General features: G+C 46.2%; 1 protein-coding gene across 3 annotated transcripts in view; it reads right to left on the minus strand.

Moving 5' to 3' along the window:
• Positions 1-1,873: 1,873 nt before the first annotated feature.
• RSU1 (Ras suppressor protein 1) overlaps positions 1,874-17,662 on the minus strand; it is a 193,461-nt gene continuing 177,672 nt past the window's right edge. For 2 of the 3 annotated variants that reach the window (XM_082452944.1, XM_082452945.1), the window contains exon 9: positions 1,874-2,482. In XM_082452944.1, the coding sequence (XP_082309070.1) occupies positions 2,380-2,482 (103 nt within the window). In that variant the 3' untranslated portion in view covers positions 1,874-2,379. Of the gene's footprint in view, positions 2,483-3,427; positions 3,699-17,662 lie in introns of those variants that run through there. The other variant, XM_082452946.1, reaches the window with a different exon arrangement.

The raw sequence follows: 17,662 nt of genomic DNA on the forward strand, positions 1-17,662 counted from the left end.
AATCCAGTTATCAAGTAACCAAAAAGACTGTATGAAAAGACGTGAAAACACACTTTGGTGACAAAAGAAAAAGCAGAAAACCCCCTTGAGATTTTACAAGACGCCTTGCACTTAAATACATGATCATATTTTCTGGATTGCATAATACACCAATTCTATTTTGAAAAGATGTGCATTTAATATTTTCTGATTACAAAAATATACATGCTGATTACAGAGGATTTAAAGTACAGAGTAAGTATAAAAAAGAAAAATTTAAAAATTTTAACCTACCATACAGAAATAGTTTATCAGCCATAAAATCCCACTCCATTTCCATTTTTCTGTGCATACATATTATAAACACAATTTCCTTTCTCCACAATTGGGACCACTCACATCGTTTTTTCAGTGTGACTTTTTTTTACTTAACTGGATAATATGATTATCTCCCTTTGCCCCTATTGTTCAATAATTTTTAATGTCTTCATAAAAGTTTATCATGTGGACACACAGTTAACCGTCCTTTCCAATTTTAAAGTTTTGCTAGTTATCATTAAATTCCTACCACCTTTCTGGAGAGAAATTTATATCCCCAATAGCAGTGTATAAGAATGTTTATTTCATATTACTCCCTCTAGCACTTAACACTACCTTAAAAAATATATGCACATTTCTCATTGTTACACCTGTCTTATTTTTGCTTTGATTTATATTTTTTTGACTACTAGTAAGGCTGGACCGTTTTTTTTTTTTCATGGTTCTTGGAGATATTTCCTCCCCGTGAATTTACGTGTATTGCCCATATTTCTATCTAGAGTGTTCATCTTTTAAAAAAAAATTATTCAAAAGACTATATTGTGGTAGTTCTACTAAGGCTTTGTTGCTAGTTTAATTTTAGATGAAGTCTTTCCAATCACCAATAGTAGAGGTATTGCTCTTCCTCCTGTAATTTCACAAGCTAAAAAAAATTTAACAAAATTCAGGCTGAGGCAAAGATTGCACCTAGAAAAATTACATCAACTAAATCCCCAAACAGGTGATGGCACCTGGGAATTCTTCTTCCCATGGTGAATGCTTTATCAGGAAGTTATCCAGAAACAAGAAGTATAGACCTTCGGTAGTGACCTCTGTGATTCGAATGCCTCCATTTCCTAAGTAACTCAGGATGTTTGGTTGTGTTTTGATTCTGGTTTTTTCTATGTTCCAGTGGTCTTGGTCTCAGGGTTTCAGCTGTGAGATGGAGAAAAGAAGATGCAGGGGTAGATACAGACAGTCCATCTGAGAGAATGTTACATCTTCACACACCTTTTTAGACATTCCAGGGTTGGCAGTCCTTTTAGCACAAACATTCTGCTTGGATGTGTTTCCACTGACATACACATTACTGTAGATAAGAGCAAAGCTGCCTATCACAGAGGTAAGCAATTACTTGTTTAATGATTCTGCCGCTGCAGTTTCTACACTGGGTGTGGCACAGAGTGTGCACATTTACACAACTTCTTTGGCATCATCACAGTCACTTAGAAGGATGCTCTGATATGAGCAGATTTTCTGCAGTGACAAGAAACACACTTGAGTATTTTTCTCTCTCTGTTTCACAGCTCTTGTCGACCAGCCACTGGCAGAAGTCACCATTCCTTCAGCTAAGCAATGCTGCTTTCCAAAATCCTTTGGCAAAATCTCCTAGAGATTTGTTTTTCTGCTCCTTCCTAATTTAGAAACAGTCCTCAAAGGAAAAAAAAAAACTGGCAAATCGATGTGAGAAGAAACTAACTCTGATTTAATGCTGCATTTCTTTCATGGAAAGTTTCAGAGTTTATCATCGACAACCAATAAAAGTGGACAAGATCACTTTGGGGAAAAAGGTAAACAAAAATGGGTATTTCCAAGATCAGATTTTTTTTTTTTTATTCAAGAAGCAACATGTGACACAAAGTCAAGATTTTATTAAAATCATTTGTAAGTTGACATAAAATCTCGGTGGTGAAGGAAAACCGTTAATAAAGCAAAAATAATGAGTTATGTGAATAAACAGAAGGGTGAACAGTGTTAACTGGCATTTAAATGATTACATGATTTTAATTATTCTTTTCATAATAAGCAACTCTGTGAACATCTATTCAAGGAGCTGAAAGCTGTGCCTCATATGGAATTTGCAGCTGAATTAAGCCTTCGTTTCCTGCCTTTGGCAATTTCAAGGAAACAAATGGAAATGGTTTGAAGAACTTATAAAAAAATCTACCACCCACCAAAAGAATTTAAAAGGTAAGGTGGTAAGCACTAGAAAGAGAAAAAACCAAAACAAACACACACACAGTATTCATTTGTGAGATAGAAAAAGAGAGAACAGAAGTAATAATGAGAGAAGCAACCAGAAGTCCAGCCCATGCCAACCCCTTATTTGTTCTTGGCTGTCAGGGGTTTCCGGCTGATCTTTTTCGATTTGTCATTATTTTTCTTCGGCGGTTCTGGGTTTGCCTGCATGTGTCTGCCGTAGAGGCTGAAAAGAGAGAGGAGGGGACACCGTGAGATCTACCTCGTGAACACAAGATATGCTTCTACTGGCAGAGTTTTCATCAACAGATTCATCTCCAGGAATATTCAGGAAGGCAAAGAACACCACAAGGTCATTTCTGTTTTCTCTGGGTCATATGCTGGATTTAAGAATTATAAACTGTCTTACACACACACACACACATTCTCTCTCTCTCCCCACCGTGCCATGAAGTCCAATTCTGGACAATCTCTTGGAATCCTACACTCCCTGGGCTAAGTGTGAAATCAGCAAAGGAAGAGAGACCCAGGACCAGGGGAACCATGACGCTCAGCCTGGCCGATCCGGACTGAAGCTCCACAGGCCACGAGTGTTGACGTCGACAGTGACAGATATTGGGCCGAACTGAAAAGATGGAGTGTCCACTTAGTGCAAAGTGAACAGCATGCCGGCCCGAGAGCCCCAGGGCCGGATGATGTGACAGAGAGCGATGGTGTCCGAGCCCTCGCTAGCTGCTCACCCGTGATGGATGGCGCTGGGATGGCGACCACCCATCAATGCCATGTTAATAAGTACCGCTGATTAAATGTTGACAAAGTAGCCTACAATTACAGCCATGGCATCCATCGCAGAGCGGAGTTAGCTCCGCGGCTGAGGGGATGGAACCCAGCAGCAGGTAGTAATTAATCGGTAATTTATGAGTAACTCTGATTAAACGAAATTAAAAGCCACCCTAAGATAAATACAGCTCAACCTTAACTCCCCTTATTGATGTAACTGTGTCGCTGAGAGAGGCAGGTGGGTGTCTCAGTGCTTCCCGAGGGAAGGCAATGCCTGACCCCACTTGGTGCAATTGCCTTACGCTAACTGAACAGGGCGAACACAAAGACTGACCTTCCTGTACAAGGTGTCCCGCGTTCTAGGATCCATGCAGGGAATCGACACCCTCTCCTGCACTGGGCATACACTGATGCTCTTGATGTCACTGACGCTGTGGTTGACAGGCCGAGGGAGGGACCCGGGCTCGGAGCTGTCCAGTTGACTGGACGCTTAGGGAAAGCTGGACACTGGGTTTTGACAGGTCAGACGCAGTCTATCTTCTCCAGAGGCTTCCAAGAACCTCCTCAGAAGCAGTTAACAAGCAGGCTCTACCAACAGTGGTCATGAAGATGGGTTTCTGCTCCCAAGGAGTTTAGAACGCAGAATGTGGCAGCAGACAGAGCTACAAGATGAAGAATGTTAAGTCCAGCCAGGTGCTGGGAGCGTTCTCTGGGTAAAGGAGAGGGTGAAGGAGGTACCGCATGTCCTAGATGGGTAATATCAGCACTTGCAAGTCAGCGTTCAAGTTCTGTAGAAGTTCCCTTAGAGGACTGGTGGCTAATCGAACGGAGAGGCAGGCCCTGTCCTCCCCAGCACCCCTGACCAGAAACATCTCCCCCCCCCGCCAAGAGAAGCTGCCATCCAGGAAAACAGATCTTCAAACCAACACAGGCCCCCCTGCCCTAGACTTTAAAAAGAGCAGCTGGTTCCCTTCAAAGTCTATGCCCTGGACACCTGGGGTTCCTGGATCCAGGGAAAGAAACATTGGTTTAGGCAGAAAGGGAGGTTCAGCCAGTCCGGCTTTACCACTGGTGCCACTCCAACCCCCAATGATGTCCCTGTCCTAATCCCCCAGGAACTTGTTATTGTCACCTTACAGGGCAAAGGGGGCTCTGCAGAGGTGAGGCTAAGGATCTGGAGATAGGACGATGACCTTGCATTACGGGGGAGGTTCTAACCTGTGCACCCCTTCCCCTGCCCCTCCAGTGTGTCTCCCAGATACGCCCGACAGGGAGAGGAAACCCTGAGCCAAAGCAGAGCTGGCCCTTACATTCCTCACCTTTATCACACACTCCCTGAGACAAGCTTACCCTCTCATAGCGTCTGCCCATCTCCTCCTCCTAGGATGCCGCTTTCCCCAAGAGCAGGGGCTGAGCGCTCCAGTGGGATATGCCCCGAGCTCCTCCCACCTGGCCCGAAGCCAAGGTCTGACTAGTCTGTTCTGTGCATTCACACAGGCACCTATGGTCTCAGTATCTGCTTCCACTGTACCGCTTTCTTACAGCTTCACGTGTCTCTCCTCTATTTTCCAAACTTTTATCCCCGTAAAGGAAAGAAGTATACACATTTTTACTCTCAGACAGCATCAAATGTTAAGGATTACAAAAATCTGCAGAAATACAACTCCCTCGCTCATGCATTTAGAAACCCGGCAAGACTCAGGCGCTGGGAAAGTGGTATCAAAAGAAATAAAGGGGTCAGAGGAGGGAGAAGAGATGAAAGACTTGATGCAGGCCTGCTGGGGACCACATCTTGAACACGCAGGTATGGAAGGCTTCCCAGAAAGGGTGGCAGTGTCGCGCGGCCCTGACAGTGGTAATCCAGCAAAGTCATTTCAGGAGGAGGTGCAAAAGCTGCTCGGGACTCAGCAAGGCTCCTCTTTTCAGGAAGGAACTGGAATGTTCCAACGTTTCAACGCCTGCCTTTTCGGACTCAGACCCCACTGTGCGCCTGGCCTTCCTGGCGCTACACAGCAAGTCACTCGCTACAGAGGGCCGGACGGGAGATAGCAGTCCTGAACTTGATGCTTAAAATCCTCATTTTGCCACTTTACGAGCTGTTCGTTCTGGGCAAATGATTAGCAAGCCTCACCCCACCGTGCCTCAGTTTCTTCATCTGTTAAAAAATGATGCGTTTTCTCACAGGGTGGCCATGGTAGTGAAATGAGTCTGGCACCAGGACAGGACTATTGGACGTGGCCCGCGAGGGCTTGTGGAAAAACAAGACTGATGTGGGGTTATAGTCAGAGTGATTAAAAAAAGATAATTATATGATTACTTTACTTCTCTAGGGCTTTTTCCTCTGAAAAAGAATATGGTATTTTTTTATCGACGCCAAATCCCCAAGCATCTCTGGAAGAAAGGTTTGAATCCTCTTTGAAGAAGGCAACTAAGGCAGAGCTAAATGCATTGCCCCACTTCCTCTGTGAATCACCAGCAAAGCCGGTGTGACTCTGCCCTGCGCCGCGGGATGCTCTCCCTCCTCCAGCTGTGTGGCCAGATGAGAGCCGGCACTTTACTGTCATCTGTAGATCGGATACATGAGAGCGGCCATTCCCACCTGGAGACGTGGCTCTGGCAGAGCAGTAAGGACAAGCATCTCAGGGTCCCCAGTCTTGGGTTCCGCCAGCTATTAGCCATGGGGCCTCCAGGCAATTAAGTAAGTGTAGTAGGCAGAATAATGGCCCCCCCAAATGTCCACATCCTAATCCCTGAAACCTGTGAATTTGTTACCTTATATTGCAAAAGGGACTTTGCAGAGCTGGTTAAGGATCTTGCGATGGAGAGATTATCCTGGATTATCTGGGTGGGCCCAAAGTAATCCCAAGGGTCCTTTTAAGAGGGGGGCTGGAGGGCCAGAGTCAGAGATCTGAACATGCTCAGCTGCCGGCTTTGACGTGGAGAAACAAATGCAGGCAGACTCCAGACCCCAGGGAGGCAAGGGAACGCGTTCTCCCCTGGAGCCTCTGGAAGGGCAAAACCCTGCTAACACCTGAATTTCAGGCTTCGACCCCCAGAACTGTAAGATAGTACACTGGTTACGGTTCTGGCCACTAATATCATGGTAATTTGTTATCACAACAGTGTTAATTGGCTATACTCCAATATAAAATAAAAAGTTTAAAAAAAAAACCAAAAACGATCACAGTCATTTGTTAACAGTAGCAATAGGGAACCGATACAGTAAGTGATCCTGTCTGGGGCTGTTCGTGAGGATTTTGCTTAATTTCAGCAGGAAGAAAAAAAAAAAATTCTGGGGTAATACTTCACTGAAAAGAAGGAAAAGTTAAAAACTAAGTTGCAGAAAGGGCACAGAGGAGTGTCCCCAAGGAAAAACGGGTGCTGTTTCCACTAGAGGGAGAGGAAATGGGCAGGCCAACTGTCCCCTCTCTGCCACAATGAGACAGGAAGGGACTGGCTCTCTCCATACTCTGAAGCTAACGGTCATGGCCCATGTTTGAGATGTACCCAGGATTTAATTCATAGAGGTGACAGGGAGGAGACCGAGAGGTCTGTGCCTTTGAAAGAATTTTGTTACATGCAGCTGTGTGCAGGGCCACACGGGGAAGCACGAGGGCTGGTTAGGAGGCAGAGGAGCTCAGGAGAGAGCAAAGCCCAGAGCCTTTATGGTGGTTGCACAAAAAGGAAGCCGTGAAGCAGGGTACGAGTGAGTTTAGAAGTGAACGATTTGATTAAAATTTCAGAGCCCAGGGCTAAAGAAGTGATCTCTAGGTGTCTAGTACCTGGGTCTGGGTCATGGGGAATACTGGCTTGGTGCACGTGAGTTAGAGAAAAGAGCTGGTGAGGATAGGGGTTTGGGGTTGGTTGGCTTGGATACAAAAGATACGCTAACAGATGCGTTGTTTGCTCCTCTAGGAATGAGCGAGCTTGGGAGTCTCCCCAGCCAGCAAGACCCCCAAGGTGCCAGAGCATCACAAAATACAGAGGGTGAAAAACAGGACAGATCAATACAGCCCACAGCCTTCAGGATGGACTTCCGCCCCTTTGATCGCCCCATACTCTCCTCTCATGACGTACCTTCCACCTCTGCGACCTTGGAAGAGTCCCAACTACCCTTCAGACCGTGGCACAAGGTGCTTCCTGGATGGTACGTCCCCTCAGTGCTCTGCTCAGATAGTACCCGTCCCGCCCTACAGGAGCCCTGGCATCCTGCATGGGGGATTCTGGAGAACAGTCCTGGGGCTCCACTCGCCTCTGCATTCCTGCACCCTGTTTGCCCCAAAGGACGTGTGACATTGAGAAGGTGACTACCTTCTGCCACAGTCTGACGTCCTCATGTGCAAAATGATGAAAACTGCTACCTTGCAGGGCTTGTGGAGGGAGATGAATCAGACATGGACAAGGTCCTGTGTGTGCAGGCTCAGAGCAGGTGTCCCAGAGCAGCAGCTGCTGCCTTTGGCCTCTCACGAAGGCCCACGACTCAGGCTAAGCTGGCCAGTTCCTCCTGCTTCTCAGACCCCGGCTCTGCGCATGCACAGGGCACAGCCGGGAATTCGACTTTGCCCTCATGAGCTTGTGGGGAGATCCTTTCTTGGGGAGGTTTCTGGCGGGCACTGAAATCTGACCATGCCGGCTTGAGAGCATTGACAGAGGAACCTGGCTCACGGTCACTGATGGGCCGCAGCCGCTGGAGGGTCAAGGGCTCAACTCAGCATATGGAGGGAACCTGTGGCACAGGGTCTTGGAAAATCTTCCGTCCCCTGAAATCTGAGGTCTATAGAGGATAATCGGGAGATGTTCAAGGAGGGGAGAAAAACGAACAGAGAACCATCTAAAGTGACAGGACAGGATCAATTACGCTCAGGAGTCTGAAGAACAGGCTTCTGTTGCTGAAGAGACTCCTGCAAGGTGAGATGCCTGCGGACGCCGGGTGCCGTGGGCGATGAAAGAGGCAGCGTCACTCGGCTCACAAGGGCTCTCGTTCTCGTCCCTGTGGGAGCGGGCCCCGCCCTGAGCCGCCATCTGCAGAATCCCAGCCAAAGACCAGCTCTGGAGAAATCATCATGAAATGATGCCACGGACAGCAGAGGTCACCAGACTGGTCACTTGAGAGGCGTCTTGTCAAAGCTGCCTGCGCACTGGTCCCCCTGAAACTCCACACAACTCAACACCCCTGCCTGGTGACATCTAAGATAGCACAGCAAACAATTCCAGCCCACCAGAATCAGAGTAAATTTCTCAACAAACACTATATTGAGTAGTATGATAGGTACGCTTTTCTATTATTGATAGGTGCATTTTATTTAATACGGGCATCTTCATTTTGGGGAAAAAAAAATCCATTTGAGTCTTACTGTTTCTGTCGGATCCAAGGGTCTCTTGCAGACCTTCACACCACTTCATGCCTGCAGTGATGAAGACCACTGGGGACCATGTCTTTCCTTCTTGAAAAATCTCCTCCCTTGGCTCCAATGGACTATCTTGGTTCTTATTCTTTCTCCAAACAATTCTGCAGCCCTTGTGTTTTTGCTTTTAGCTCTCTCTATCCTCTTCCCTAGAAAGAGCATCTGATTTTGTAGCTTCAGTGATCATCGCTGAATAGGAGCCCTCCAAGTCACCACCATCTTCAACCCCTGCTATGCCTAATTCCCACCTGGACATTTAGCTATTATACCCAACCAAATGCATACAACAGTTCCCTACCCCAGTTCCTCAGGTCTGCCCCTCTGAAGTCTCCAGACCTCCAGGATCAAAAAGATGAAGTCATTTTGGCACCTGCCTCTTTTCTCAGTCACCCCATTAATCAAGTTTGATTGAAGTGCTCTCTACCATAGACATTCTCAGCCTGGGGCCAGGGTAGGATCTGAAGCTCCAAGCAAAGCCGTATGTGCATTTTTCAGCAGAAAGCGAACACAGCTTTCATCAGCTTCTCAAAACGTTTGTGACTCAGTGGATTAACAAGCTGCTTTACAGTACTTGCTCTTATTTCCATCATCTTGTGATTTTATTCATTCTCTTTTTCTTCTACCCTAAAACAGGCCTATACCACATGGCCATTAGATTATTATAACAAGTCCCTTCTTGGTCTCCTTTTTTTTTTTTTTCCGGCCGCGCCGTGCGGATTGTGGGATTGTGGGATCTCACTTCCCCAGCCAGGGATCGAATGCCGGGCCCCCGCAGTGAAAGTGCCAAGTCCCAACCACTGGACTGCCAGGGAATTCCCTCTTCTTGGTCTCCTTGATACCGATTCCTTCCTTCCTCCAATGCGTCCTACACATGACTGACGGAATTCTCTCTCCTCGGTTTATGCATGGAAAACAGCATCCGCTACCCACTGGATCAGAGAGCAGCCACAGACATGCCATGTAACGCCCAACTAACCCACCTTCATCTCTCTCTGTTCGCCCACGGTCCGAGTACGGAAAGGCTGGTCTGGAGGAAGGGCGCGTGGAGTGTAGGAAAGGTGGGTGGAGTGTGAGTTTTGCCACCTATTAGCTAAGTAAACTCAGAGTCCCATATTTTTCCAGAACCTCTGTTATCTTCACTGGAAAACGGGAATATCTGTATACTGTCTACCTTGCAGGTGATCTGCGAAATGTTTTAACACTAAATCAGTCTAAGGCCTGGGATTAGTCTTTCCTGTCAGCCAGGATCCCTCTGGTCTCGGTGTTTTGCTGGTCTGTGTTGCTACTGCCTGGAACGCCTAGCCTCCACCCTTTCTGTAGCTCAGATCTCAGCCTCATCTTTGGGCTTTTCACAGCTTTCTCTGCCCTGCCACCTGCCCTGGTCCAATTTCTGCCTTCACAAAATACTAGGGGGTTTATTGGGATTTCATCATTAAGTCCTTCATAAGATACAAAGAGATTTCTGCTCTTGGCTATTATTTCCAAGTACCAGTAGAGCGCCTGCATCAGGACACATGGTGAATGTGGCCACCATGCAGTCAGCATTCACTGTCACAACAATCCAAGGAGGTTGGATTTATTTTATTATCTTATTATCTTTTCAAATGAGGGGACTGAGGCTTAGCAAAAGGTCTGGATCAAACCCAGGCAACAACTCCAAAGTTCAAACTCTTTAGGCGCTAAGTCATCTGGTCTCCCATCTTTCTGGATTTCTCAGTTTTGTCCTCTTAATCAGCCTACCATTTTCGTGAGGGCGGGGACTTGCGGACTTCACTTCTTTTGTATTCTACATACTCAAGGCAACTGCTGGAAACACATTGTGTGCTATGTAAATATTATGTTTCAGAATGCCAGGTATATGAGAGGTACAATATGCTGTTCTTAAGTCATTTGCTCATGTCATATGCCTCCCTCCTGTTGTTTTGGGTGTTTCCATGGAAAGTCCTTATACAGACCAAGAAAAGAACCAATTTGAAAAATCTAAGTATATGGCCGGTGACAATAATGGAGAGAAATCATTTTGTGTCTAATCTGTAATCTTATGGTAGGATGCTAAATTTAAAATCTCCTCAAATAAATCTGTGGACAAAGTGTGAAGCCTAGGTTATTAATAAGCATTTGCAGTACCTTTATTTATCCCATCTAGCAGCTTCTGTGGGGCTGGTGACAGAACCTTAGCACATAAATTGCTGAGTCTTAAAGAAAAAAAAAATGAACAGTTACCATATTCCCATGAGCAGTCTCATTAATTCAAAAGGCAATGATTTTTTGAGATCAAACCTCCAGGAGGTGGTTCCATGAAATTCACTAACACCAGGATGTGTCTTTTACATTCGCCTCCATTATAACCCTCACCACTCTCTGTCCCCAACACACAGTGTAAAAAGAAATTATCAACATACATGTGGTAAACAGCATCTGTAGAGACAGCCCAAAGGAATCTGTAGCTGGCTTAGGACAGATATTAAGCTATACAAAAATACGAAACGTAAGGCGGATTTAAAAAATACCCCATACATTCTAGACTCGCTCTCTGCCCCACGGAGGGGAGAAATGAGGATTCTGGCAAAGCAAAACTAACAATCTCATGCACAAAAGCTGCTCATTAAACTTCATCATCCTGTCTACTCTAATGATGCTTTTACTTAATAAAAATTCCCCGAGCAGTTGCAAGGATATTAGGCAAGGTCTTTGGTTATGTATCAGAGGTCTGAGCTGTCACCAGCAAGCATGCAGTTCAGGGGGTATGCTCCCTGGGGAAGGAGCAAATACAGCTTTCACAGAATACATGCAGAGAAAAATCAATAACTGCAACTTGCTTCCCTGCTTAAGCATTTAAGAGAATAGGTAATCCTTTTAAATTAAACTGCAAAGTGCTAAATGTTGCAATTTACAAAATAAATTAAAAAGCAAAGGAAACAAGACGAAGGGCATTGGTAAGTTTTCTAAACAAGCTACTTCCTTAACAGACTTCAGACATGGAGTATTGGGGAATATTTTTTATGAAAAGAATTATTTTGGGATATAGTATGTGGAGATTGAAAAAGAGACACCCAACCGTGTATGTGTCTATGTGTTTGTAATATACACACAGATATACAAACCTACTTATAGATACAAGGAAGGGAGAAAATATTTCTATATGTGCATTTAATCCCTCCAAAAATTATTCCTAAGAAAACACAACGATTAAAATTCACTAACTTGAATCTGGCTCTCACAAGCTAAACAGTAATTATCTAATAGATTCGTTAGTCTGGACAGCTGGATGTTAATACTGTAAAATCACAAATTATTGCTTTTGTCCATATCATACAACCCACTTTAAATTTCATATCCTGCCAACAGGGACTTGGCTGGAGATATAGGACAGTCAGGGCGAGAGTGAAGCATCACCCAAAAACCTGAATTTAAAGGCAGTAAGATTGCCCTCTAGGTGTTAAATGATAACATCAACACAAAATGAACCAAAGCAGAAACATGGGAAGTTACCCCAAATAACGCCAGCACAACTCAGGCCAGCAAGACATGGCTGGAAGGCAGCCAAGGCTATTAACAAAGCTGGAGACCCTGTCCTTCACAAGAGTGGTGGTTTTGGCCAGCGACTCAAACAGTGGGGTAGATGCCAGCAGCGGGCACCTATGCACTCCCCGGAGAAAGGCGGTGAGGAGCCAGCTGGGAGTTCTGTGGATGCCCTGATAGGACTATGTCTCTAAGTGGAAGCAGAGAAAATAACCATGGCGCCACCACAATCCTTCAAAGGCTGACCCGCTCCTGCATGGTCCAGCTGCTGGCCAGTTCTCTCCGCTCTTCGGCCACTACCCTCCATGTTCCCAATCTCCAGCACATGGGCAAACAAATCAGGCCCCTGCCCACTTCTGAGGTTTGTACTTGCTATTCCCTCTGCCTGAACGCTCTTCTCCAGGTCTCCCTGAGACAGGCACTCTTCCTATCCCCATTTCACAGGTGAGGGAATGGACACAGAGAGCTTCAGTACCTTGGATGTGAACGGCTATGCCGTCCCAACTTTGGTGTCAGAACAACTCAGTCTCAAACCTCTCCCTTTACTCTGGGTGCAGAGACTGGTTCATACGTGAGCCAGCCTGTAGCCAACCTGCACCAACCAGAGAAAGACCTAGGACCTCAGTGCACACCGCTGGGAAGAAAAGTCCTTTCTTTTCTGTTTGAGTTGAATTGGGAGCCCAGATCTGCTGCCAGCCCTGGTGACCTCTGTGAAGAGAGCCTGCCTGGGAGACAAGCCAGCAGACAAAGCAGAACTGAAAGGTGGAGAGAAATGGAGTCCAGTGACATTGAGCCCTTGATCATGCCATGCCTGAAGTCTACTGTACTGCTGGATTATTAGCAGTATAAAATAAATAATCTCCATTCCTCTTACGCTTTGTGTTTCTTGCAATCCAAGGAGTGCTGAGTCCTGACTGACGCATCACTCTGGTCTACTTCAAATGTGAGTTCCTAACAGAGGTCTTTTTTGCCCACATTCTCTCTCTTTAACCACATGCACTTCCTTCACACCCACGGTCACAATATAATTATCTTGATTACTTGCTGATTGCCACCTCCCTGAATGGAAGATTGACTCCGAGAGAGCAGGACCCTTGTCTGTCTTCTTGAGTATCCTCTCCGACCGGTATGCCATGGGCACATGGTGAACGTTTGCTGACTGACTGAATGAAAGCACACATCACTGTACTTACTAGGATGTACTGAAATACGCAACTACGCAAGTATCCTCCCAGCTGGATTGTCAGCGCCTCTGAAGCAGGGACTGTCTTAATCCTTCTGTTCCTCCGGGGCCTGCCACACACGAGTCACCTAATAAACATTTACTGGCGGACTGAAAGAGTGTCTTAGCCAAGGGACATGTCCTGACTCATTCCTCAATTCCATACTCATCAAGCGATGACAGACATGCTTCCCATTCAGAGCTGTGCCCTGGAAAAAAATGTGCTGTGAAGGCCAAGGCAAGTCTTCTACTCTTTAGGGGCAGTTACCCTCTGTTACAAAATTCTGGTCCCTGCATCAGTTTCTTATGTGTTTTCCCCAGTTTCTGCAGGGTTTTTGAGGCTGAACGGGTGAGGGCAAGAGTAAATGCATCACGGTGCCATTGTGTGAAGCCGCTTGGGGGCTCACTCCATTTGCCTCTTGTGGAGATTCTCTTTCCAAGTACTATGTGACCAGGGGTTTCCATTAAACTCCTTTACAGTACAGTGGGTTTCACTGAATATTAACCGTCGTTTGATATTAGTAATAACTAGCTGAATACAGGAATAGCTTATGAGAGAGAATTAAGTTAAAATGAACATTATAAAAACACTGGGGTTTTCTTCCTTTCCTTTGGACAAATTAAAAATCAGAATGGATTTTTATTATCATGGAAAGACAGGTGTTTTCCTGGCCACACGTGGTTCCTTGAGGAAAGGCTCGGTGCTTACGACCTTTGAAGTTATTAAGCTAGTGATCATAATAGCCAAACTCAGGTAGCACACCCTATACAACAGCATTTCCACAGGAAGCTTCCGTGGTGTTTTCTGTATTTGCTCATTTAAGTCTGAACGGAAGACCCCATGTAGGGGGGCACATCTGTCCTGTGGTTCCAGATATAAACGATGCTACAAATACAGAGCCAGTGTCACGGGACTGGAACACTAGTGTCTCAAGAGGGAAGCCTCTTCTTTGTCTTTCTTTTGTTTTTCAGACGCGGACAGACGGTAAAAGCATATCTAGAGGTATTATTACCCGTCCTCCTCCTCTTCCTCTTTGTGGCTATTAATTTGGACTCCCTGCTCCTGGGGCCATCTTCCCCTCTCAGTTTCTCTCAGCCCAGGTGACTGGACGATGTGACCACGGCAGGTGACTTCATGGTCAGGTCGATGGAAAGCGAGACAGCTCTTTAAGTGCTAGCCTACAGATTCCAGAGTGCGTGGCAGATAACACTGAATTAGGATGCAGAAGGCTTTGGAATTAACCCGGTGACTGGGTAATCTGTGTTTCCCTAGACGGACAATGGGGCATTTGGACTTAAACAGGGGTGGTAACCAGCTGGCACGTAGGCTGCCACCCACCCCCGACCCCGCACACTGACCGGGCATTCAATCAGCAGGCACCAGCACCCCTTTAGATCAAATACTGTGAGCAACGGCTTCAACCCGGTCACAGCTGGGCACCTGAATGGAACCTGCATGTCTTACATACGACACTTGCATAGCACTTTGCTTAAATGAACTCATTTACCCTTAAGCAAAATCATGTTAAATGAAACCTCACATCTCCAAGGTTCCTCCTATGTTCGGGTTAGATTACAGCATGCCGCCTGAGATTCTAGGCAGCACCGTATTACTTGCCTCTCGCCCCTGTCCATGGATTTTCTGTGAGGTTAAGTTCTACTTCCACAGCAAAGAGATTTCAAGAAAAATAACCTCAGGGATCAAAAGCAGAAAACATCCACCTGCCCACAGGTGGACGCATCCACGCGGTGCTTTAGCCGTGAGGCTCTCGCCAGGTGGGCCTCAGGAAGCAGCACCTACAAGTCAGTTCTGGTCACTGCCTTTTGCCATTTCCCCAGCAAAGCCGAATTCCCTCACCTAAGCTGGGCTCTCTCTCAAGTGCCAAACCCTACCATCCCTGGAACATGGCATGTCAAGTTGATCTGTGCTTTCCCTCCATTCCCGATCGCAATATGTAAACTACTGGCCAGCAGTAAGGAGAGGCTGGCAGTAGAGGAGGAGCCAGGCTTTTGTGTGCAAAGAAACAAAGTGGTACTTGGGAATAAGCCCAACAACCGTCAAGAAAATAATGGAGAAAAACATCTAGGAGAGCTCAAGAGTACAAGAGCCTATGGATCCCACTCTTCCTTTAGTTTCACTTTCATGTTTCTGAGTTTTGGGGAAAAAACATATTCCAAAAAGGAATGGAGGATTGAAAAAAAAGAATACTTTTGGGACTTCCATGGTGGCGCAGTGGTTAAGAATCCAACTGCCAATGCAGGGGACACGGGTTCGAGCCCTGGCCGGAAGATCCCACGTGCCACAGAGCAGCTGAGCCCACGCGCCACAACTACTGAGCCTGCGCTCTAGAGCCCACGAGCCACAACTACTGAGCCCGCGCTCTAGAGCCCGTGAGCCGCAACTACTGAGCCTGTGTGCCACAACTAGTGAAGCTGGTACTCCTAGAGCCCGTGCTCCGCAACAAGAGAAGCCACCGCAATGAGAAGCCCGCACACCGCAGCGAAGAGCAGCCCCCGCTCGCCGCAACTAGAAAAAGCCCGCGTGCAGCAACGAAGACTCAACGCGGCCAATAATTTAAAAAATAAAATATAAAATAAATTTATTTTAAAAAATTAGCCCTGATATACTCAGCAGATTTAATATACCTCATCTAGTTCCTCCTAGTTTTTTGTTGCTGTTGTTAAATCAGATTCTTAAGAGTCTCAGAGAAATTTATGGTCTTCAAGTGCCAAAAGGTTAAAAATTAAGATGTCTGTGGTTTCCGCTTGGATGTTAAAGACGATCTACTGCAGGCTGCCGTGCATCAGCCATGAATCTGAGTGGGGACCCCGGGAATTTGAGGGGAGGCTAGGACTCTCTCTTGGGCTCCGGCTTTAGCTTCTGATGCCCCCAACGGGTCTTGCAGACTCGGAGCAAAGCTGCGGCCGTGGGTGGAGAGAGAAGAGCTTGTCACAACAGGCCTTTTCATCCAAGAATCGCAAGCCTTCCCTCTACAAGTCTCACCCGCCCAACACTCTTGGAAGGCGTTAGCCCTAAACACAGACGGCGGAAGTGAGGCAGAAGCAGAAGCGTGAGGTGGAGATGCCAGAGGCCCGGGGTTTCTGTGCAATCCCGCCTGAGGCTGCTCTTCTGCCTCCGTTTCCGGTACAGGCAGACCTCGTCGCATCCCACTTAGCAGAAGCTGCCTTTTTTTTTTACAAATGGAAGGACTGCGGCAACCCCGCGTCCAGCAAGTTAATCGGTGCCATTTTTCCAGCAGTATAACTGTTTAATGAAGGAAGGTACACTATTTTAGCCATAACGCGATTGCACACTTTATAATGTCAACGTGACTTTTATACGCACTGAGAAACCAGAAACGTCGTGGGCCTCGTTTTATCGCGACACTTGTTCTATCGCCGGGGAGTGCGGCAAGCGGTCTGGAACGGAACCCACAGCATCTACATCAAGAGGCTGTGGTCACGATGTGGCCACGTGATGACACGTGGGTAGAAAATCACAAAGGGAACACGTGCACAACAGTTATGTCCAATATTCACAAACCACATTCTGTAACAAATGACTCAAACTGACCTGTCTTCTCATGGAAAAATATGTCCCTCCACGCCCCGCCCCCCTCCACGGGTAGCTATTAATCAAGAAGATTTCTGTCCAACATATTTTGCCTGGAATGGTAAAACAAGCCCCTCTTAGTCAGTCTACTGAATACCTACAGTGGGGTTCCTTTTTCCTCTCGTAAGTATTTCAGGAAGCTTTTCTTAAAGTTTTATTTTTAAACACATATTAGTACTTCCACTTTGTAGAGACGTATTCTCTACTTTCACATATGTATAGTTCTGTCCAAAACAGGAGATCCACCAAGGTAACTTTAAACTTTCTAGTAGCCACGTTAAAAAAGTAAAAAGAAATAGATGAAGTCAATTTTCGTAATATATTTAATTTAAACCCAACAGATCCGAAATATCATTTCAACGTGTAATCCATATCAACATGATGAATGATCTATCTTATCCTTAATCTAAAGATAAATGATTTAATATCATAAGTTTAATGATTTTTTTTTTGTACTAAGTGCCTTTGAAATCTGGTGAGTATTTGAAAACTCTGATAGCACATCCCAATCAGACAAGCTGTAATTCAAGGGCTCAAGAGTTGTTAGTGGGCTTCCCTGGTGGCGCAGTGGTTGAGAATCTGCCTGCCAATGCAGGGGACATGGGTTCGAGCCCTGGTCTGGGAAGATCCCACATGCCGCGGAGCAACTAGGCCCGTGAGCCACAACTACTGAGCCTGCCCGTCTGGAGCTTGTGCTGCATAACGAGAGGCCGCGACAGTGAGAGGCCCGCGCACCGTGATGAAGAGTGGCCCCCGCTCGCCACAACTAGAGAAAGCCCTCGCACAGAAACGAAGACCCAATACAGCCAAAAATAAATAAATAAATTAAAAAAAAAAAAGAGCTGTTAGCAGTTACCATGTTGC

The sequence above is a fragment of the Balaenoptera physalus genome, assembly GCF_965194825.1.
Source record: "Balaenoptera physalus genome assembly, chromosome: 2".
NCBI lineage: Eukaryota > Metazoa > Chordata > Mammalia > Artiodactyla > Balaenopteridae > Balaenoptera > Balaenoptera physalus.